This window comes from Pleurodeles waltl, chromosome 4_2 (assembly GCF_031143425.1).
Source record: "Pleurodeles waltl isolate 20211129_DDA chromosome 4_2, aPleWal1.hap1.20221129, whole genome shotgun sequence".
NCBI lineage: Eukaryota > Metazoa > Chordata > Amphibia > Caudata > Salamandridae > Pleurodeles > Pleurodeles waltl.
In genome coordinates, this window is record NC_090443.1 from 709,109,429 (window position 1) to 709,133,935 (window position 24,507).

General features: G+C 46.4%; 1 protein-coding gene across 2 annotated transcripts in view; it reads left to right on the forward strand.

Moving 5' to 3' along the window:
* PKN2 (protein kinase N2) overlaps positions 1-24,507 on the forward strand; it is a 527,949-nt gene that overhangs the window by 342,466 nt on the left and 160,976 nt on the right. For both annotated transcript variants that reach the window (XM_069232308.1, XM_069232307.1), the window contains exons 12-13: positions 3,071-3,191; positions 3,865-4,001. In XM_069232308.1, coding sequence (XP_069088409.1) covers positions 3,071-3,191; positions 3,865-4,001 — 258 coding nt within the window. The remainder of the gene's footprint in view (positions 1-3,070; positions 3,192-3,864; positions 4,002-24,507) is intronic.

Consider the following 24,507-nt stretch of genomic DNA (forward strand, 5'->3'; position numbering starts at 1 on the left):
ATTCTCTTTGTAATTAACTTATCCAGCTGAACCAGTAAGTCTATCGAAGTTTATTCTGAGATGCATAAATAGAACACACAACGCCAATAAGTGTACAAAGATAAAGCCGGCACGTGTTTCGCCCCCTAATGGTTCGTAAACCTGGGGCTTTCTCAAGGCTGAAAAGATACAAAAACAATTAGAAAACATCCATCCTTCTGGACAGGAAGGCAGAAAGATAGGAATAGAGGAAAAAAAAAAAAGAAGATAACCAACTATCTCTAAAAGTCATGTGTCGATTAACTTGCATGTGTAACACCGCTAACAGTAGAGGAACTTTGTGATGCAGAGGAAACAGGTGCTAGCCAAGTGAATCAACCATGCAAATATAAGAAAGCGAGATCACAAGAAGGAACGGAGAAAGATGTGGATGTACTTCAAGGTGATCACACATTGTTAAAGAGAAGACATAAAAAGGAAAATCTAATACCATCCGTGAATGTTCAATCATTATAGCAGGGGTGTTAAGAACATGTCAAGACATATTAAGTGATCTATAAGTGAGTAAGAAATGACCTTTGTACCAGTTTCAGTACTCTTAGGTTGTAGGACTTACTGTCCCAAATTCACAGCATTTATCCAAATTAATGTGCCATGCCAGTTTCCTAAGGAAAAAGTTGGAGAAAAAAAATAATTAGGATGGGATAGCTGTGATGCTTTGGTTGGTCACAGGGATTTTATTACTGTGTAGGATCTTTTCTTGGACTTTGTAACATATCATATTTTTAAATAACCTTTTTCCATTCCTAACCACAATACAATAAATTTCCGCACCAGTTGTGAGTGAATTTTCTTTTGTCAGAAAGTGCCTTGAAACAGTGCACAATTAAGTATTTGTCCCCCGGTTGCCAATTTCGATCTCTACCCTAGCCAGTTCTTCATCTCGGGCATTTCATCCTTTTCATCCTTTGCATCGTTTTATATCGGACATTATACAAACTACAGACCTTCAGCATGATCTACTTGGCTGGTAAGAGGGATTGATGTTGCAAAAAATGTATGGTTTGAAATCCATTTCTTAAGTATGTGTTTATATAGCTTTTGGGGTTATATCTCTCAGCTGAATGTGTTCCCTGTTTTGCGGCCGGCTATGACTTGTTGAGCCATAGATATGGGATTTCCTGACCTAAGTTGTAAATCACTTCTCCAAACTAATTTGTGCTTAGAATGTGACAGATCGTCACACATGGATCTCAAAATCCTGTGAACTGCCCAACAGACCTTTCTACCTTAACAAAAATAAATAGTCATCCTGAATATTCCTTTACCAATTCGTCACATGCCTGGAAGAGAGTTTTCCCTACAGGAAAAACTGAGTTACTTGATTCTCTTTCTCTGACACACAGTTGCATAGTAGGATAAGTTATCAAAATTATGTTGCCAGTCTTAATAGAAACCAACTGTTTTCCATGGTCGGCACTACAATTCATCTATTCTCTCTGTTCCGCTCTCTAAATAGCAGCTAGTCGTGTTTATTTATTTTTTCTGTTATGTACGTTGGGTGTCTTCACTATGAGCCACTTCTAGTCATTGGGGCTCAGTCTATGTAGCTGTGTTCATGATTAGTCGCAACAATCCACTCTTAGTCACCACATGTCGTATATGTCGATTTCTTCAGTCGAATTGCCATCTAGTTTTGGTGAAGCACGTTCTCTGTGAGTACACTTTAAAGCCATTCGACCTACAAATGCTGAATAACAATCCCCTTAGTGTAAATAATCACAAAATGTATACCGGCTACAATTGAGCACAAGGCATTTATTTACATATTACTGTAACTTCTTCCATATTTATGCAAAACTCACCAACCTTTACAAATTAGTTTACTATATGTGTCATCTGACTCTTCAGTCTGTACAACCTGCTAGAACTGAAAACGGTCCACAGCATATGCACACATTTAATGTGCTTGGATTCCATTATTCGTTCTCATAAAAAAGGATTGTATTGGTACCTTAGTAACATACTTTCAGACCGAGTTACATGACATTAAAGTTTCTCCGATCATTCTGGAAACAAGTTTCCTTCAAGTGTCTGTAAAAGAGGCCAACTTTGAGTGACACTTCACTGTTTTTGACCCTTTTCAAACTGCCATGTTATTTCTGGTCAAGGCTGTTTACTTCCCACAAGGACACTAGCTTTAGTTAATTTCTTTGTTGCTGGACAAAGATGAGTATATCTACTCCTTTAAGCATTGCATTATTAAACATTTGTCATATAGTGATTAGTAGCAAAATGCATTTCCTCCTAAGATATTCACAGGTTATCTCCTTTGAACAGTGCAGATGAAAGCAGTGAAATCACTCCTTGTAAAATTTCGCATGTAACCAAAACTTAATTCCATCCTGACACAAAGGAAGACCAGGCAATTTAGTTCCAAATTTTTGTTGAATACAGCATTTCCTTAAGACCTTGGTTGATATTACATTACTCATTAATGCATTATCTAAATAGGATCATCTGTTTCATACCAAAAAAAGTCACGTTTATTAATAATGAGGCTCAAACTTTCACACATCTTCTTTGATTGCTCAGTAAAAAAAAATACATTGCAGCTTATTTTGTAGCACTTTTAGGTGCAGACGGATTATTTGACTATAACTACCCTTGTTTCTACGAAATCCCCACTTGAAGAATCATACCAGATATTAGCTGCTGCTTTTTTATTAGCTTGTTATAATGTTAGTTTAGTCATTTTGTAATTTATTTTGAATGCAAGTCTGAATTCTGTTTTCACTCATTGCATCCTGCTATATGCACTTCCAGTCATGAAAAAACAAGGCCAAGAAACTCGCCTGTATGTATGGACTGTAGCAACAGAAAATGCACTTCATCTTTTCACTACGATCGTACACTGAAACATATAAGGCACATCATATATTTTAGCCTGTATATTTCTCATAATAGGCAAAAAAAAATATGAAATACTTAAATGTTGTACTTTTGAAACCTGTTAATTTGAAAATATATTTGCTTGACTAAATAATATTTAACAACCCATGATACTTTAAATCAATATTGTTCCCTTTAGTGGCTCGCCGTTTCCCAAACTGCGTTTTGAGTTTGAACCGGATCCTCCAGCTATTCCACCAACTCCTAGTGAGATCCACCTTCCTCCTAATGAAGTAAAGCTCCCGGATTCGCCAGTAGAGGTCAGTCATGGTCTGTCACATACCCTAAAGTTTGTTTTATCTGAGTAAAACTACGTTTGTATGTTTCATATGAAGTAGTTTATGATTGAATGGAAAACTATATGGGTAGATAAATAACTGCAACCACAGCAAGGTGAGTTTCCTCCAGTTTACTTATGCTGTTCCTAATCCTAACATCGCTCCCCTAAAAATGGTACAGTATTGCTTTGGGAAAGAAAAGATGCACATATGATTATTGAGTCAAATGTGTCCTAGTGTAGCAGTGTAGTGTCACTTTCTGATGAGATATAATTGTAGTTTAACTTTCTGCCTAATCAGAACGCAAGCACATTTAAAAGGTTCAGTTTTTTAGAATTTTAATGACCAGAATAACAGTCACTGCATGTGTTGCCTACACAAATACAGTTTGACAAAGGTTTAAGGAGGGAAGGAAAAATAGCGTTACAACCTAAGTGGGAATACACCTGCCATGGTCCCTAAACCTGCCCAGAAGCGTGGATTGTGGGTATTGAATTCATCCATTGACTAGTTAACAAATGTCCTTGTTGGTCAAGCATTCACTGTTGTTGAACTATTTTCAGTGATTTTTGAATTTTGGCTATAAGAAGTGGCAATGAAACTTAAAACTACTCAGATTTTGAAAAAAGACGTCTTGTATTTTTTTGTTTTCTAGGATTCTGAACAATCTTTTGAGTTTGAAAATGAACGAAATAGTATTATTTCAAGACCACAAACGGAAGTCTTGCATGAGCCTAATATTTTACAACCGGAACTAGAGTTCAATAATGGCCAGGAAACTGAGGATCAAAGGTATGTGTTATTTGATTTAGGATGCAGCCAAGACCACTTCAGAACACTGGTCTAATTTGACAAAGGAGCCAGAGTACCATAAATGGGGGCCAGCAAGCTGAGTAACCATAGCTAACAGTCAAAATCGACTTTGACGGGGGAACTTTCCATTTTTTTGCCACTGCTAACAATAATGCCCATTTGTTGTAGAGTCAGGCGCAGAATGTTCGTAAAAGGTATACTCTGAAAGTGTGTGTTCGAAATTGTCTAGTTGAAAATACTTTAATTAATGTGTCTGTCTCAAGGTGCCATGTGAGATACATTGTTACTCCCTTTCTGATTGATACTTCTAACTACTGATTCCTCACCTTGTGTATTCCCCCCAGGTGCCAGACTAGATCTGGAATGTTGTTTTCAGCAATTCCCCTTACATGCTGGTAGGTAGCTTAGTATGGCTCTGCATAGACTTCATCCCACCCCAGAAGTGACACCGGAGCCCCATATAATTACCACCTCTGTTCTCTGTCTTGCTGCACCTTACAACATGGATTTGAAGTTCATTCCCTTACTCTTATGTCTAGACTGAAAACATTCTAATTAAAATTTCTATAGTGCGCAAGGGACACATCACCCGTAAAATGACAGGGTTTAAATCTATAAAGCTATGACTACTCCAAGTCTTGTGAAGACTGTTCCAGGATAAATCTGAAGAAGATCTCGGAATGCAAAGCCAAACTCTGTGTGCAGAACATAAAAAGTGAGGAAAAAAGGTTCTTGATCATAGTAGAGGGTGTGCTAATGTTCCTTCGCTGGAGGCTGTTCCCTCAATAGATCATCTTCCCACTCCAGGGTAAACCCAAGTAAAAAACAATGCATACATCATCGATTTTGGACTCTTCTACATCCCATTCTGAAAAGGTTAATGGATGCCAAGGGTGCCTCTCAATCATGATCTCCTATTTAAGGATCGATTTCCCAAACTTGCCCCAATGTGACTTGTTTCCTAGGCAGGTGGTGATGCCGGAACTAATGGAAGCCTTCAAGGAGACCATATTGCATATCATCATCACCCTACTAGCTCCCTCTAGTATGCCATCGGTCGGTCCCCACAAATGAAAGGAAACAACCAGTTAGGTTACAGCCAGCTTAACCTTATGCAGTCTGTACTTCTCCGCCTCATCTGGTCTGTGACTCCAGCGCCACACATACACCCCAGTACCTTCTGTGTCAACGCTAAAGAAAAAACCCTTTGTGCTGTCTGACTCAAAACAGAACCCAAGACTACCTCAGCCAAAGTCATGTCCTCCTTCAATTTTGCCTCAACCGATGCAGTCTCTTTCGTACTCGGACAGAACTCTGCCATTTCTCCAGAGCAAAAACAACAGATGATGGACGGATTGCAGAGCAAATCAAACATTCACCCCAGTCACAGATCTGGGTTTAATCCATCAGTTTTATTTGCTTGCCATGCCATTTCAGTTTGGACCCAGCCATATGCAAATCAGTCTTGACCCTGTTACCCATGGGAACACCCCAGCCCGAACTGCCAAGCCAGGTCCTCCCTGGACCGGAAACAAGCATCCTGGGACCAGTTTCAGGGTATCACCCTTCATCAGCCAAGCTAGCTTGAATCTGTTGACATAGCAAGCATGGGACCCACGTCTGGGCATACCCTCCCCACTTGGGGCAACAAATGCAAAAACCACAGATGATGAACGGAATGCAGAGCAAATCAAACATTCACCCCAGTCACAGATCTGGGTTTAATCCATCAGGTTTTTTTTGCTTGCCATGCCATTTCAGTTTGGACCCAGCCATATGCAAATCAGTCTTGATCCTGTTACCCATGGGAACACCCCAGCCCGAACTGCCAAGCCAGGTCCTCCCTGGACCGGAAACAAGCATCCTGGGACCGGTTTCAGGGTATCACCCTTCATCAGCCAAGCTAGCTTGAATCTGTTGGCATAGCAAGCATGGGACCCATGTCTGGGCATACCCTCCCCACTTGGGGAAACAAATGCAAAAACAACAGATGATGAACGGAATGCAGAGCAAATCAAACATTCACCCCCAGTCACAGATCTGGGTTTAATCGATCAGTTTTTTGCTTGCCATGCCATTTCAGTTTGGACCCAGCCATATGCAAATCGGTCTTGACCCTGTTACCCATGGGAACACCCCAGCCCGAACTGCCAAGCCAGGTCCTCCCTGGACCGGAAACAAGAATCCTGGGACCGGTTTCAGGGTATCACCTTTCATCAGCCAGGCTCGCTTGAGTCCAGTTGCACAGTGAGCAAGGGACCCACGTCTGGGCATACACTTCCCACTTAGGGCAACTTTAGCAACACAAAAGGATGGTGGACAGAGTGCTGAAGAATGCAAACACTCACCCCCAGTCACAGATCTGGGTTTAATCCATTGTTCTTTTGCTCACCATGCCACCCCAGTTTGAACCCAGACGTATGCAAATTAGTCTTGACCCTGTTCCTCATGGGAACAGTCCAGCCCGAACTGCCTGGCCAGGTCCTCCCTGGACCAGAAACAAGCATCCTGGGGCCGGTTCCAGGCTATCACCCTTCATCAGCCAAGCTAGCTTGAATCTGGTGGCATAGCAAGCAAGGGACCCACGTCTGGGCATACCCTTCCCACTTGGGGCGACAAATGCACAAACAGATGATGGGCGGTGAGTGTTCAGCACTCCGTCCATCATCCTTTTGTGTTGCTAAAGTTGCCCTAAGTGGGAAGGGTATGCCCAAACGTGGGTCCCTTGCTCAGTGTGGAAGATTAGTGCTGCCTACCCACCCCCACTTTTCCAATTTTCGATTTTCCTCCACATCCAAATTTACTTAATCTAGTGTTAGGGTCTTAGTTAAGTCCCCCACTGTTTAGAAACTAAAAGTCTGTAAAATAGGTTAGGTCCTTAGCAGTTCTTGGCATTCTTTGTAAGTTCCTAATGAGCTCCTAACTACTTTAAACACCATGTCTGAAACCCCAGGGATCTCCCAAGAGCTCAACCTGCCCCCCCCCCATGCACATCTGAGAGTTCATTTTCTCAATTGCCATGGGTTCTAAACTCACAAAAGCCCATCTGCAGCAGTTGCTGGCAGAAAATGACAATGCCCTGGCAAGTAAAACTTCCCCAGTGGGGAAGGGGACGATGAATCCCAAGAGATGGAGAACGAGGACTCTGAGTCCACCTCTACTCCCTCTGGATAGCAATACTACTGGTAGTGACTACAGCCGTATCATAGAGGTGGTAGACACTAAGGATGTAGATCTTCAGAAGCTGGTCAAGAGGCTAGCTTTAGAGTCCAAACTCCATAGTAAAAGAAAGAGGTAAGATGAGCTTAGGACCCATCTCCGGTGGCAGCACAATCATAAATAGGGAGAAAAGGGAGTTTTTGACCCTAAAATCCCCAAGGGGATTGTCCCTAAATTCTTTGAAGGTGATATCGCAAAGTGGTTCATTGCTTTTAAGAGGGCCTGTCTTAGCAGACAGATCCGCAGGAAGCTCCAGAGTTTTGTCCTGTGAGAAATGTTCTCAGGAAAGTGCAGGGATATATTCCTGACACTTAATGAGAAAGGCTGAATCTTATGACCTCATGAAGGCTTTGAGGGCTTTAGATTCACCACCAAGAAGAGTAGGATCAGATTCAGGGAGGCTTGAAAAAACCCGAGCCAGACATGGGTAGATTTTGTAGACTACTCAGTAAAATCACTAGGATGTTGCTTAGATAGTAGTAATATGCATGCCTTTGAAGGTCTTTATAATTTGATAACGAAGGAGCTCCTTTTAAGTATTTGTCACCAAGAGAAACTACGTAAATCTGGTAAAGCTAGGTCTACTTTCTCCTCAAGAGTGGGAAAGAAAGCAAACCATTGGGACAAGACAAGGGTGAGCAAGACTACCACTGGTGGAGGGGCAGGATGGGTCAAAAGAAAGAGCCCCCCCCCACCCCCAAGGGAAAGAGAGTAACCCTAAAAAAAGTATTTTTCAGGCCCCCAAAACTCTGCTCAGGAGGGCGAGCCTCAAGAGTCTTCACGGCCAAAGGGAAGGTAACAGGGGAAGAACTGGAATCTCAAGAACGCTTGTTGTCATGACTGTAGGTCAATGGGGCACATAACTGGAGACCCTAGCTGTAAAAACAAGAAAAATGTCTTTAGCCAACCTGCAGTGAATGCAATTGCTGATGTCCAGATGTAATCCCAGGTGTGGCCTGACCATGTCAGTGACATCACTGAGGTAATTCTAGTCACTGAGGGAGGGATAGACTTATTGTGTGCTTCTTGGCTCACTAATATGCAAAAATACAGGCAGAACCCCTTTTTAAATGGGACCAAAGTAGAGGTCCTGAGGGATACTGGTGCTAGTGTCACCATGGTGGCAGAGCAGCTGGTTCACTCTGAACAGTACCTGATTGGAAGGACCTATCCAGTTACCATTGCTGACAATGTCACACAGATCCGTCCCATGGCTATGGTATCTTTTGACTGGTGGGGACTAGTAGGGCAGAAGGATGTGGTTGTATCCTCATTCATCCCTGTAGACTGTTTTCTTTGATTTGAAGACTTCCCCCTGGACTGAAGTTGAACTGTGGGCCCACGTACAAATGCTAGGGATCCCAAACTGAGTTTGTGTGAAAACAAGAGCACAGAGCAGAGCCCAGAGTGAAAAAGATGTGCTGGATCTGGAAAGAGTGGACCAGCTCTCCAAGAGAAAAGGCTGGGGGACCAGTTTCTAAACCGATAACAAGTCAGAACCCCTCTTCCCAGGAAAAAGACTTGTTAGCCCCAGAGGGAACAGAGCCTGGGGAGCTTGGGCCTTGCATGGCAGAACGCTTTGGACCAGGAGGACTCTCTAGGGAGGATGTGTGCCAGGGACAAGAAACCTTTCCCACTCTTGAAAGCCTGAGGCAGCAAGCTGCTGCACAGGCAAAGGGTGATATCTGTGGCCCCCACAGGGCCTATTGGGAGAATGGGCTCCTAAACACTGAGGCCAGAGACTCCAAACCTAGTACAACCTGGAGAGTGGTAGTGCCACAGAGGTTTAGAGAGTTTCTCCTCATGTTGGCCCATGAGATCCCTTAAACTGGGCACCTTGGCCAGGATCAGTCTTGGAGTAGATTAGTCAATCACTTCTACTGGCCAGGGAGATCCCAGAAGGTGAAGGACTTGTACCAGTTCTGTGTCTCCTGCTGCGCCAGTCCTTTAATTCCACTACCAGTGGTTGGGGTACCCTTTGAAAGGGTAGGGGCTCACATTGTTGCCTCCCTAGACCCTCAAGCCGCCTCAGGGAACAGATATATTCTGGAGGTAGTGGATAATGGCACCAGGTACCCTGAAGCCATTCCCTTTAGAACAACCACTGCCCCAACAGTGGCCAAGGCCCTCCTTCATATCTTTACGTGGTTGGTTTAGCTAAGGAGGTAGTATCAGACAGAGGTACAAACTTCATGACTGCATACTTGAAACACGTGTGGTAGGAGTGTGGAGTAACTTACAAGTTCACCACATCCTACCACCCTCGAACCAATTTTGAAAGGCATGATTGGTGGACTCCCTGAATAACTCAGAAGGAGAAGGGATGTCTTACTTCCATGCCTGATTTTTGCCTACATGAAAGTGCCGCAGACTGGAGTGGGTTCTCCCCCTTTGAACCTCTGATTGGGCATTGTGTTAGGAGGTCCACTGTCTTGTAGTTGAACTCTTGCGCCTAAGCGAGACTGCTTGTTTAGGGATGACAACACTTCTGTTTGTAGGCGACAAAGTCACTCCTATAAGAAGTTGCAACTGTTGGCACAACCCTTCCAGCTCACAAGCAGTACCTCACTAAAAACCCAAACACAAAAAGGTGATTTCTGGCAGCCTTACTCATTGACTCTAGATATGTCCTCTCAGGGAAGTCACCGTGGAACGGAACTTAGCCTTTTTCACGTTAACAAGGAGTCTGTCATACACAGGCACTGAAGGAGATGCAGGAAAGTTTTCAATATATTTATTGAAAAGACTGCAATCTTCTGTAAAGTGCATGAGCTGCAATGATTAGGAAAAGAAGCATAGTTGTGAAGATGAGTTGTGACTACAAAACCCCCCACTATCTTACGATAAACCTGAGATGTAAAATTTCTAGCAAAGAGAACCTACTCTCTAACCTAAGGAGAGCTAGTTATGATAAACCTAATCTGCCAGTACCATGTCCATGCGAAATGCCCCCCAACCCTTGTTACCTTGGAATGAGGTCTGTAGGTCAGACTCCGTGGTGATTCAAAAGCTGAGTTCTGCAGCAAGATGATGTACAGTGTAGATGGCATCTTGAAGGAATCCCTCTAATTACCTTGTTCATCTGAGATGTATTTATACAGATCATTTAGGCCCCCTAAGCAGGTATGTTACCAAACAACAGACAAGGAGCCAGATTAGTGTCTGCAGTTATATAAACAATCCCCAGCAAGTGTACATTATGTTGTTATCACACGTAAGTGGGAAAGGGACATGATGTTAATACCTATGTACATCTCTGATCATGACGCTGATAATGATGCCTTCGCAGAGTGGCACTGATAATGCAAATCAAAACATTTCTATAACTATAAACAGTGGCAGCCATCTTAAATGAAATAATAAAATAAATGGACTTAAACAGAGCAAGCTAAGTAGGTTAAAAGTCACTAGGTGATGAGGGGAACAGGCCTGCAAGCAAAAGGGCTAAGCTCAACTCCTGAGTCCCAATTAAAAACGAAATTGCATTCACCACACCCTCCCCATTTGCCGAAACACTGATGCTAACTTGCTATTGAGGATGCATGAGTCCAAGCTAAAATGTTCGGAGCCAAAACCATCTAAAATCTAATTAAAAACTAGGCTAAGAAGATACAAGGAAATAAAATGTCAACCCTGACACCCACAGCAGTCCAAATCCGAATCAAAGTAAAAAGTCAATTTGGCACTAAACCTTTAAACTTTTGAATAAGGCCAATGGTCAAATCATTCAACAATAATCATGGTTTTGAAGAATGTCCCCGAAGTCATCAAATAGGAGTGCCTCCAGGAAGGACTCTACATCGCCTAATTTATGTAAGATCGTTCACAGGATTAGCAGACCGATCCATGGACCAGCAGTGCGCAGAAGCCTCAAACGCAGGATCACCCTCCTAGGTAGCACCTTTCATAGTGGCAGATGTCATAGGAGCCAAATAGTTCACAAGCGGTGGTTAATAAGTGGCCTTCTGAATCAACCTCAGTCTTATGAGGCATGACTGTGAATGAACCCTCATCGTGAAAATCAGCAATTCCTTGTCTGCAGGAGACTATGGCTGAACAGCAAGATACGCTGAAAGTAGACACTCTTAGAGGCACCAGGTGCAATAAAAGGTTGCACGCATCATAGGACTGTTCGGAATGACAATGACCAATCATGCTTCAGTTCCTCCAGCAACGGAGCACCAACGAACTGTCCCATATGATCACAACACAGCTGGGCTGGTGGTAGTAGCTCCGTGGATGATCCTGTGTTTGAGGCTTCTGCACACTTTTTCGTTTTTTGGTGAGGTACTGCTTGTGAGCCGGGAAGGTTGGGCCCCATTTTGGACGCCATGTTGTAGTGGACTCTCACTGCTAAGTGAGACTGCTTGTTTAGGATGACAGCACTTTTGTTTATAGATGACTAAGGCCCTCATTCCAACCCTGGCGGTCATCCCGCCGGATTAGCCCCGGCTAGGAGAATCCTCCATGGCGGCGCTGCTTGCAGCGCCGCCATGGGGATTCCGACCCCCTTCCCGCCAGCCTGTTTCTGGCGGTTTTCACCGCCAGAAACAGGATGGCGGGAACGGGTGTCCCCTAACAGGGCCCCAGCATGATTTTCACTGTCTGCATAGCAGACAGTGAAAATCGCGATGGGTGCAACTGCACCCGTCGCACCCCTGCAACACCATTCGGAGCCGGCTTCTGTGTTGCAGGGCCTTTCCCGCTGGGCCGGCGGGCGCTCTCTTGGAGGGCGCCCGCCGGCCCAGTGGGAAAGTCTGAATGGCCCCCGCGGTCTTTTGACCGCAGAGCGGTCATTTGGCGCGTAAGTTTGGTGGGCGGCGACCGCCGCCCGCCAAACTTAGAATGACCCCCTAAGTCATTCCTACAGCAAGTCGCAACTGTTGGCCCAACCCTCCCAGCTCCCAAGCAGTGCCTCACCAAAAACCCAAACAGTAAAAGGTGATTTCTGGCAACCGTCTCCAAGGACTCTATATAAGACCTCTTAGGAAGTTGTGGTGAAACAGAAGTTATCCTTTTCTCACGTTAGCAGCAAGTCTCAGTCACACACAGGCAATGAAGGAGAGGCAGGAAAGTTTTCAATATATTTATTGAAAATACTGCAGTCTACAGTAAAATGCATGAGCTGCAAAGATTAGGATAATGAACAGTAAAAGAAGCATAATTATGAAGATGAGTTGTGAATACAAAACCCCCACCATCTTACAATAAACAGGAGATGTAAAGTTCCTAGCGAAGAGAACCTAATCTCTAACCTAAGGAGAGCTAATTATGATAAACTTAATCTGCCTTCCCCCAAGCATTGTTACCTTGGAATGGGGTCTCTAGGACACAGTCCGTGGTGACACAAAAGGCTGAGTTCTGCAGCAAGGTGACGTGCAGTGTAGATGGCATCTGAAAGAATCCCTCTAATGACCTTGTCCAGGTGAGATGTATTTACACAGATCATGTAGGACCCCTGACAGAAGTATGTTCCCAAACAACTGACGAGGCAGGCTTGTGGTGGCAATTATTTGAACAATCCCCAGCAAGTGTACATTATGTTGATGTCACATGTAAGTTAGAAAGGGACATGATGTTAATACCTATGTACATTGCTGATCATGACGCTTTCGTAGAGTGGCACTGATAATGCAAATTAAAACATTTCTATAACTAAAAACAGTGACAGCCATCTTAAAATAAATAATAAAATAAATAGACTAAAACAGAGCAAGCTAAGTAGCTTAAACGTCACTAGTTGATTGGGGCACTGACCTGCAATCCTAAGGGCTAAGCTAAATTCCTGAGTTTCAATAAAAACTAAATCGGATTCACCACAACTGAGTCTGGTAAAGGAGGGATGGGAAAAGCCTCTCCAAGAGACAAAACAAGACATAGTGGGTTATGTGCTTGGCCTTCGCTCTAGGATGGCTGAGTACATGGAAAAAGCAAGCCAAAACCTTGAGGCCAGCCAGGAGCTTCAAAAGCAATGGTATGACCAAAAGGCTACCATGGTTTGGTTCAAACCAGGGCAAAAGGTATGGGTTTTGGAGCCTGTGGCACCTAGGGCTCTCCAGGATAAGTGGAGTGGACCCTACGATGTCCTTTAGAGAACAGGGGAGGTCACCTATCTAGTGGACCGCGTTAGTTACAAATATCCCAAAAGGGTTATAACATGTCAACTGCCTAAAGCCCTACTATGACAGAGCTGATGTCACCATGCTCAAGGTCACAGATGAGAGACATGAAGCTGAGTGAACCTCTCCCCGATCGCCTGTCTAGCAAACCAAAAGATAGGTCTGTTAATGGAGTGTGTAGGAAAATACCCTGTTTTTGGCATGGTTACCCCCACTTTTTTCCTGCTATCAGTATGCTTTGACTGTTTTCACTGGATCCTGCTAACCAGGACCCCAGTGATTATGCTTTCTCCCTCTAAATTTGGTTGTGTAGGACTTTGCACACCCCACAGTTGGCATCTTGTGCCCCGATATAAGACCCTAGTTTATGGTACTTAGGTACGCCAGGGCATTGGGGCACCAGAGGTTCCCCATTGGCTGCAAGCATGTATTATGCCACCCATGGGAGCCCATGTAAAATGTGTCTCCAGGCTTGCCATTGCTGCCTGTGTGAAAACATGCATGTGCCCTTTCACTGCAGATCATTGCACCAGCTCACTGTAAGTCACTCCTATGGTAGGCCCTCCTAGCCCAGAGGGCAGGGTGCAGGTACCTGTGTGTGAGGTCACCCCTGCCTGAGCAGAGGTGGCCCTACGAACTCCAAGGTCTATTACACTGGACTTTGTAAGGGCGGGGAAGCCATTTTACCCATGTACTGCTGTGCCCAGCTACATAATGGTAACTCCGAACCTGGGCATGTTTGTTATCAAACATGTCTGAATCATACCCCAATGCTGTTGTCAGTATTGGTATTTATGATTTCATGCACTCTGGGGGCTCCTTAGAGGACCCCCAGTATTGCTTCTACCAGTCTTCCAGGGTTTTGCAAGCAGCCTGCACTGCCACCACCCCCAGATGTGTTTCTGCCCTCTTGCTGCTTGACCAGCTCAAGCAGGGGAAGGCAGAACAAAGGATTTCCTGTGGGGGAAGAGGGAGGCAGCACCCTCCCCCTTTGGAAATAGGAGTTAAGTGGCTTGGGAGGGGTAGCCTCCCCAAGCCACCGTTATGATGCTTTGAAGGGTACATTTGGTGCCCCTCTTGCATAAACCAGTTTGCCGCAGTCCAGGAACCTCCCCGCCCCTGCTCTGGCGTGAAACCAGACAAAGGACTGGGAAGTTGACCACTCCCCTGTCCATCACCATCCCAGGGGTGATGACCAGAGCTCCTCCAGGTGGACACTTGGTTCTGCCATCTTGAATCTAAGATGTGCAGAGGCCCCTGGGAGCATCTGACCTGGCCAGGTCTGTTGGGTGATGTCACAGCCCCCTCCTAATAGGTGGTCACCCTGCTAGGTGACCATTCCCCTTTCCTGGGCTATTTACGGTCTTCCTCTTGGGTGGATCCTCTGATTCGACATAGATTCCAGCGGGACTCCTCTGCAACGTTTACTTCATCTTCTAGCCACTGGAACCACAACTGCACTCCACAGGAACCAACAATCTGCAACTTCTGATGGATACAACTACTTGTGGATTCCTCACGTAATGAATTTTCCCCAAGCGCCAGCATCCAACGGAAATTTTCTTCTAACTCTGCACGTTGACGAGGACGTCACAATTGCCCGACTCCCACGCTCTGACGTCATCCAGGCAAAAAGAGGTCCTCGCCGGCGTGCTGACGTCAGTCCCCTTTTTTCTGTGCCTTCGAGTAACGGTTATTTCTTCGAGGCTCCAGGGAGCAACTGTATCTCTGTGTAGTGATACTTAGTTAATAATGGCTCAGCCACGAAAATCTGGGTTTAAACCCTGTAGGGAGTGTGGTGGCCGTATGTCGGGTACGGATCCACAAAATGATTGCCTGTGGTGTCTCAGTTCCGATCCTGATGTCAAGGAATGCAGTTCATGTCAACGGATGATCCCAAAAGCGCTCAAAGAGCAGGAAGCTAAGTTATTATTGGCAAAGTCGAAGAAGGAGAAACATCATCATCGAAGATCTTCTAGGTCTTCGAAGTCTCATAAGAGGCGTCGTCATGACTCACAGCGCCAGCATGGTTCACGACGTTGGTCGAGTAAGGACCGGTCCAGCTCTAGTTCGCCGCTCGGCTCGGCGCCGTACGAGTTGGGAAGTTAGCCCGACTTTGACACCTCAACCGTCAACACCTCCTGCTTCTCCGTCGCCTTCTGTTTGAGGTCGAACCTCATCAGAGTCCGGCCTTCTCACCGGCGCAATCGGAGGTGCCCGAGCTGACACCGGTTCCATCTCAAGCACCGGCGCCACAAGAGTACCCGGCGTTCCCGGCATCAGGTACAGATCCAGCCGTATTTTTTAATGCGATGTTTAATATTTTCGCCAACATGGCCCTGGGCGATGGATCTGTTGGACCTTCGGGTTCTATGGCATTTGACTTGGGTGTTCCGGCTCCGTGCAGACCGATGCCCTTCATGCCTTTCTGGCCTGTGGGAGGGGCTGGTTCAGCACCAGTACCGTTGGCGTTGCCTAGAATCACTCAGTGGTGAGGAAGGCAGCGGATTTTCTTGACCTTCCACTTCCCGCTGCTGAAGTTAAGACTAACATCCGCACTGAGGTATTGCACCCTGCTTCAGCTGTGGCGGAACCACTTCTACCCTTTAATGAGGCACTCGTGGATCCAGTTTTGGAAGTGTGGATAAAGCCTGTGTCTTCTGCTGCAGAGAATAGATCTGTAGCGAGAAGATACAGAATGGCTCCTGGGGATCCAGGATTTCTTTCAAAACACCCGACTCCAGAGAGTTTGGTGATGCAAGCCTCATGTTCTTCGCGTACAGCTCCTTGGTCCTTTCCTGGGGTCCCGTCAGACAGAGAATCCAAGAAAATGGAACAGTCAGCAAAGAAAACTTTCTCTTCATGTAGTTTGGCCCTAAAGTCGACAAATGCAACCTGTGTCTTGGGCAGATATATCATGCCCTAATGGAGGAGGCCAAGACTGCACAGACAGGGTTGTCACAGGATGTTCTGAGCCTTTTGGCTGATGCACAGGCGGCGGCAACTCAGTTAATCCAGTCAGGGCTAGACACATCTGATTCGGTGGCCACGGCAATGGGCACATCCATAGCGACCAGAAGACAGGCCTGGTTAAGGTAGTCGGGATTCTCTTCCGATGTACAATCTACCCTCCTAGATTTACCTTTTGATGGAGACAAACTCTTCGGAACAAAAGTTGTCTCTGCCTTGGAACGGTTCAAGGAGAGTAGGGCTACCACAAGATCCTTGGGCTTGCAAGCTTCCACCTCTACTCCTTTAAGATCATTTAGGAGAATCAGGGGGTTTGGGCATGGCTCGTCCTTTCGGGGGAGATTCCAGCCAGCAGGCCAACAACCTAATACTGCTCACCCCTGTAGATCATATAGGGGGTGGGGTAGAGTTCGTACGAGAGGGGCCACCCAGCAGCACACTGCCTCTTCCTCTGGAGGGGTGCAGCAGGGAAAGCAGCCTTAGTCCTCCATCAATCCCTTCACATGCATCTCCTGTAGGGGGAAGGTTGTTGCGTTTTCTCCATATGGGAGTCAATAACATCGGACTTCTGGGTCATTGATAATGTGGGGAATGGCTATGCCCTTCCCTTTCTTGAGTTTCCTCCTCCCATCCCTCCCCGTCCATCCTTCTGTACTGAAGACCATCTCCTGTTGTTACAACATGAAGTTCTAGTCCTTTTATCAAAAGGTGTAGTGGAGTTGGTTCCAGAGCAGGAGGGGTCAGGGTTGTTATTCGAGATATTTCCTGATCCCCAAGAAGGATGGTCGTTTGAGACCAATCCTGGACCTGAGAATTTTGAATTGGTTCCTCAAACAGGAGAAATTAAAAATGCTGGCGCAGGTGCTTTTGGCGTTGAACGAAGGAGATTGGATTGTGTCTGTCGACTTGCAGGATGCTTATTTTCATATCCCTATACTCAAGTCGCACAGGAAGTATCTCCGGTTTGTGGTGGGATCGCAACACTATCGGTTTGCGGTCCTTCCGTTTGGTCTTATTTCAGCACCTCGAGTCTTCACAAATGTGATGGAGGTGGTTGCAGCAGAACTCAGGAGGAGGGGGATAACAATATTCCCTTACCTGGACGATTGGTTGATAAAAGCCAAGTCTCCGGAGCGCGTGCTGCACCATCTGCAGATGACAACCCAGTTGTTGTTCAATCTGGGTTTTTCTGTGAACGTGCCCAAATCTCACCTAAAGCCCTCTAAACGCCTCTTGTTCATAGGGGTAGTACTGGACACAACATTGAGTCGGGCCTTTCCTCCGCCTCAGCAGATTCAGGCGTTGATTCTAATGTTTCAGAATGGAGCGGTCGTTCCAGTCCTCAAGGTCCTTCGTCTGCTCGCTTCTTGAATTCTGTTTGTCACTCATGCACGCTGGCACATGAGGACTCTTCAGTGGTGCCTCCGCAGGCAGTGGTTTCAACAAAGAGGGGATCGCGAGGAGTCTGTAAAGAACTCCAGGGACACTGCAGCGGATCTACGGTGGTGGGCTGCGAACGGCAACCTTTCCCAAGGAAGACCGTTCTCGATGCCACTTCCATTGACCACTGTGATAACGGATGCTTCCACCCTATGGTGTGGGAGCTCATCTGGGGGACCTGGAGATCAAAGGTCATTGGTCTCCAGTGGAACGGATGTTTCACATCAATCTGTTGGAATTGCAGGCGATACGTCTGGTTCTCAAGGCCTTCCTCCCTTCCCTTCGTGGTCCGTCTGTCCAGGCCCTGACGGACAACACTACCGCGATGTGGAATACAAACAAACAGGGAGCAGTGGGGTCGTACCTTCTCTGCAGAGAAGCTCTGCGACTCTGGTCCTGGGCACAGGACCATCGGATTTGCTTAGTGGCAAACCATTTGGCCGGGGTTTTGAACGTATGTGCGGACAGTCTGTCGGCTCAACTCGACCGATCACGAGTGGCGCCTTCATCCAGACCTGATCCTTTACATCTTCCAGGTGTGGGGGTATCCACAGATAGACCTGTTTGCCACTCGAAAGAACGCGCACTTCCCGTCGTTCTGCAGCCTCCAGTATCCGGTGCAAGGAGAGCTGGGAGATGAGTTTCAGAGGTCCTGGTCCTACCAGTTGCTTTACGCATTTTCCCCCCCATAACCTTGATCCCTCGGGTACTGAGGAAGATTCGCCAAGACCAGGCCCAAGTTATCTTGATAGCTCTGGATTGGCCAAGAAGGGTATGGTACTCAGATCTTCTCCAACTCTCTCTGTGCCCTCCGCTCCGTCTCCCTTACAGGGCAAACCTCCTCTCGCAGTCGCAGGGGCAGGTTCTACACCCCACCTCCAGAGCCTGCACCTTCATGCCTGGGGATTTAAGGGGGCAATCTGAGTTCTTTTTCTCTCCTGCCAGAAGTGGTGGACGTTATTTTATCGGCCAGGCGACGCTCCACAAAATCTATCTATGCTACCAGGTGGGCTAAATTTGTGACTTGGTGTGGAGAGAGGCAAATTGATCCCTTACGTGCCCACTTATCGGACATTTTGTCATTTGCGCTATCCTTGGCGCAGAGGGGTTGTGCAGTTGCAACTATTAATGGGTGCTTGTCGGCACTGTAAGCCTTTCTGTGTCTACCTGACCAACCCTCCTTGTTTAAGTCCCCATTAGTTTTGAGGTTCATTAAGGGTCTAACTAACAGGTTCCCTCCCACTCCATTTATTATGCCTCAGTGGGACTTGAACTTAGTGCTAACATTTCTGATGGGTTCACCGTTTGAACCAATGCATTCATGTCCCTTAAGGTTATTAGTTTTAAAAACAGTTTTTCTAGTTGCCATTACATCAGCTAGGAGGGTGAGTGAGCTCCAGGCACTTAGCGTGAAGCCCCCGTACACTTCCTTTTATGAGGGCAAGGTTGTGTTGAGGACCAAGGCGGCTTTCTTACTGAAGGCTGTTACACCCTTTCATGTAGGACAGTCCATTACACGTTCCTCCTTCTATCCTCTGCCTTATACGTCAAAGGAGGAGGAGAGACTACACCGACTAGATCCAAGAAGAGCATTGAGCTTCTTCGTCGACAGGACGAGAGAGTTCAGACTGGAAGATCAGCTCTTCGTCGGTTATGTGGGGAAGAGGAAAGGCAAGGCGGTCCACAAGAGAACAGTATCCAGGTGGGTCATTTTTTGCATCAAATTGTGTTATTCTCTGGCGAAGAAAGAACCTCCTGTTGGGATAAGAGCCCGTTCCACCAGGGATAAGTTGGCTTCTTCAGCCTTGGCTAGAGGTGTTCCTGTGGTTGACATCTGTAAGGCCGCAACTTGGGCATCCCTCCATACTTTTGCTAAGCATTATTGTTTGGATTCTGAAGTCAGGAGGGATGGCCATTTTGCACAGTCCGTGCTGCAGGATTTCTTGGTTTGACCATTCAGGCACCCACCTCCGAGTGCGGTACTGCTTTGGGACTCTATTCATTATGTGAGGAATCCACAGGTAGTTGTATCCATCAGAAGAACAAGTCACTTACCTTCAGTAACGCCTTTTCTGGTGGATACACTAGCCACCTGTGGACTCCTCATGGTACCACCCGCCCCCCGTTGCCTGGATGGTCTTATCAAGATTTCCTTGGGTGTGTATCTGTATATTATTGATATGTATATACTGTTGCCATTGTTTATATATGTGATGTATGTATATATATATATATATATAGTTTTGTAGTTATGTATATAGTATTATGGAGTTCATTTCAAATATGTATTGTTGGTAGTCACCTGTTCGCCTCAAAGGCTCATAAAAAATGGTGAAAACTGACTTCAGCACGCCGGCGAGGACGTCTTATTGCCTGGATGACATCAGACAGCGTCGCGTGAGAGTTAGGCAATTGTGACGTCCTCGTCGACGTGCAGAGCTAGAAGGAAATTTCCATCGGATGCTGGCACATGGGGAAAATTAATTACGTGAGGAATCCACAGGTAGCTAGTGTATCCACCAGAAAAGGCGTTACCGACAGTAAGTAACTTGTTCTTCAGCGATGACCCCGCTTTGCAGCATTGTATCTCCGGCTCTTTCCAGCAAATGCAACATTTTCCCAGCTGTGCATCCTCTGAGGTTGACGAGTCTCCATCCTGTATCAAGAAGTAAGAAGGAATCTCCCTTGGCGTGAAGGAGTCACTCACCTGCATCTGCAGGCACCAACTGCAATGACCAGCTGTGCAGGTCCTGCATCACAGGTGGTGGTCTGGAATGGTCCCCTTGGTACTCTCTGCCTGCTGTCCAACATGGGAGACGGTAAGCCCTTGCCTCTTGCAGGACAGTACCCCTGTGAACCGCGACTCTTGCAGCTACCAAGGCTTGTTTGCTCCTCCAAGGCATCTTCAGGCTTTGTGTAGCCCTGGCCCCCAGCATTTCTTACTGCCAAGCAGGCTGCTCGAGCAATGTGAGACTCCTCCTCAGGTGTGCTGAGTGGGCCTCACTGCGACTGCTGTGCATGCTTGCCAGTAGGTTGCCTGTGGGGGCTGCCTCCTCTTCTTGTGACTCACCTGACTGCTGAGGGTCACCCCAAACTCCCCTCTTTGGGTAGAGTCTCCTGGGCCTTGCTGGTCCTCTTCAGCCTTGCATCACTTCTTTTTCTTCTGTTGCATTTGCCAAGGCTTGTTGGCGGGCTTCCTGCACCTTTGCCCCACAGCATCACTACAGGAACTCCTATTCATCTCCTGTCCTGCACAGCTGATCTTTTTCATCCCCCACCGACCTGGTCCTGTATCCACAGAAGTGTGAGTAGTGGCTCGTGCCACAACCGGACACTTGATCACAAACTAAACTTGGCCCCCTTCCTTTGTAGGTCCTCTTATGCCAGAATCCACCTTTGGGTTCTTCCAGTCTTGTTTGGGTCTTGCACAAAGTCATCCTGTTGGGTTTGTAGAAAACCAGGTATTTACCTCTGCTCTCCTGGTCGCTGGATATACTCAAAATAGAAAAAGGGGTACAATAGTAGGGACAGATACACAAAAATGACTTGCTTGCAATGAACTTCTAAATTGGTCATTGGTAGTATATTTTAATTACAAAAAAACATTTTACATTGTCGAGGACAAAAATCCTAAGTGATGGACAAACATGACTCTCTCAAAATAGAGTTACATACAATTATTTACAAAGACATGTATACAAATATACACACTTTTATAAATACTGTCTTCATCGGTTTCCACAATTATTTAAAGGTGTGTTTATCAAAATATATTGTCATCCACATAAAAAGAGATGGTTGCCAATGTAATCACATCAGATATTCCCGCTTTCCTTAAGCACTTATTACTGGAAAGATGTGAGCTATAATCCAAGTCCATACATTATCAATTTTTATGGCAACCTCCTTGTGTAAAGGTCGATGCGTTTCGGCCCGTTTGTATATGGGCCTCTTCAGGACTCATGGAGAGATAAAGACCTAATCATCTTGTTTACACCAGGCTATAGGTCGTATTGCATTATAAGGATTTCCACTTGTGCAGCCTCAATATATTTCTATCCTTGAGGAAAATCCATCTCACGGCCTGCAAACTGGCTCTTCATACCGCGTTTCCTTTGATCCTGGTCGCTGGATGTCATCCTGGTACTCACCTCTTGGGGTTCCTAGTTCCTCCAGCTCCCCTCTACCGATTCCATATCCTTGGGTGAGGGGGACTGTATCTTGCATTCCACTTATCTAGAATATGGTTTTGGCCCTTCCTTAGGGCCTACACCGCTTTCTAATACTTTGCCTATGTTTGTTGCTTTTTATGCTCTTTACTGATTGCTATTGTGTTTATACTTAATGTGTTTACTCACCTCCAGTTAACTGCCCAATAGTATTCTAGTGTTTGTGTTAGCATAATAAAGTACCTTTATTTTTGTAACACTGTGGTTCTTCCTTATGTGATTTTGATGTATGACTACAGTGGTATTGCATAAGCTTTGCATGCCTACTAGATAAGTTTTGGCTGCTCATCCACAGCTACTTCTAGAGAGCCCTGGCTTCCTAGACACTTCCTACTCTTCACTAATAGGGGATACCTAGACCTGGTATAAGGTTATAACACCATAGGAGCTCACCACACACCAGGCTAGCTTCCTACAGAGTGGTCTTGTCAGACACCCTCACTCACCATCAGCAGGGTGATTGAAGGCAGATCCTCAATCAGTATGCTGAACTCTTCTCTCTGACGTCTGGTCAGACAAACTGGTGTACCCATGGCATGGACACTGGTGACACCCTACCTGTCAAAAACAAAATTTACAGGCAGTCTGACCATGTCAGAGAGAGCATACAAGCTGAAGTAAGCAAGATGCTGGAATTGGGTGTCATTGAACCCTCAGAGAGCCCCTGGGCCAGCCCACGTCCCTTAGTCCCCAAGCCTCACTCCAATGATGAAAAGAAATAAATTAGGTTCTGTGCGGGCTATAGGGGTCTCAACGCTGTGACAAAAACTGATGCTCATCCAATTCCTAGAGCAGATAGTTTCATTGACAGGTTAGGGGCAGCCAAGTATCTAAGTACCTTTGATCTCACATCTGGATACTGACAGATAGGCCTGACCCCTGGAGCAAAAGAGAAATCTGCATTCTCCACTTACAGTGGGTGTAAGGAAATGCCTCATTGGCATGGTTACCCCCTGACTTTTTGCCTTTGCTGATGCTATGTTTTAAATTGAAAGTGTGCTGAGGCCTGCTAACCAGGCCCTAGGAACAGTGTTCTTTCCCTAACCTGTACTTTTGATTCCACAATTGGCACACCCTGGCATCCAGGTAAGTCCCTTGTAACTGGTACCCCTGGTACCAAGGGTCCTGATGCCAGGGAAGGTCTCTAAGGGCAGCAGCATATCTTATGCCACCCTGGGGACCCCTCACTCAGCACAGACACACTGCTTGCCAGCTTGTGTGTGCTGATGAGAACAGAACGAGTAAGTCGACATGGCACTCCCCTCAGGGTGCCATGCCAACCTCACACTGCCTATGCAGTATAGATAAGTCACCCCTCTAGTAGGCCTTACAGCCCTAAGGCAGGGTGCACTATATCATAGGTGAGGGCACCAGTGCGTGAGCACTATGCCCCTACAGTGTCTAAGCCAAACCTTAGACATTGTAAGTGCAGGGTAGCCATAAGAGTATATGGTCTGGGAGTCTGTCAAACACGGCACCATAATGGCTACACTGAAAACTGGGAAGTTTGGTATCAAACTTCCCAGCACAATAAATGCTCACTGATGCCAGTGTACATTTTATTGTAAAATACACCCCAGAGGGCACCTTAGAGGTGCCCCCTGAAACCTTAACCGACTATCTGTGTAGGCTGACTGGTTCCAGCAGCCTGCCACAACCGAGACATGTTGCTGGCCCCATGGGGAGAGTGCCTTTGTCACTCTTAGGCCAGTAACAAAGCCTGCACTGGGTGGAGATGCTAACACCTCCCCAGGCAGGAGCTGTAACACCTGGCGGTGAGCCTCAAAGGCTTACCCCCTTTGTTCCAGCACCACAGGGCACTCCAGCTAGTGGAGTTGCCCGCCCCCTCCGGTCACGGCCCCACTTTTGGCGGCAAGGCCGGAGGAGATAATGAGAATAACAAGGAGGAGTCACTGGCCAGTCAGGACAGCCCCTAAGGTGTCCTGAGCTGAAGTGACTCTAACTTTTAGAAATCCTCCATCTTGCAGATGGAGGATTCCCCAATAGGATTAGGGATGTGACCCCCTCCCCTTGGGAGGAGGCACAAAGAGGGTGTACCCATCCTCAGGGCTAGTAACCATTGGCTACTAACCCCCCAGACCTAAACACGCCCTTAAATTTAGTATTTAAGGGCTTCCCTGAACCTAAGAATTTAGATTCCTGAAACTACAAGAAGAAGAAGACTGCTGAGCTGAAAAACCCCTGCAGAGGAAGAACAGAAGACACCAACTGCTTTGGCCCCAGTCCTACCGGCCTGTCTCCTGCCTTCCAAAGAAACCTGCTCCAGCGACGCTTTCCAAAGGACCAGCGACCTCTGAATCCTCAGAGGACTGCCCTGCTTCAAGAAAGACAAGAAACTCCCGAGGACAGCGGCCCTGCTCCAAAAGACTGCAACTTTGTTTCGAAGGAGCAGATTTAAAGACCCCTGCAACTCCCCGCAAGAAGCGTGAGACTTGCAACACTGCACCCGGCGACCCCGACTCGACTGGTGGAGAACCAACACCTCAG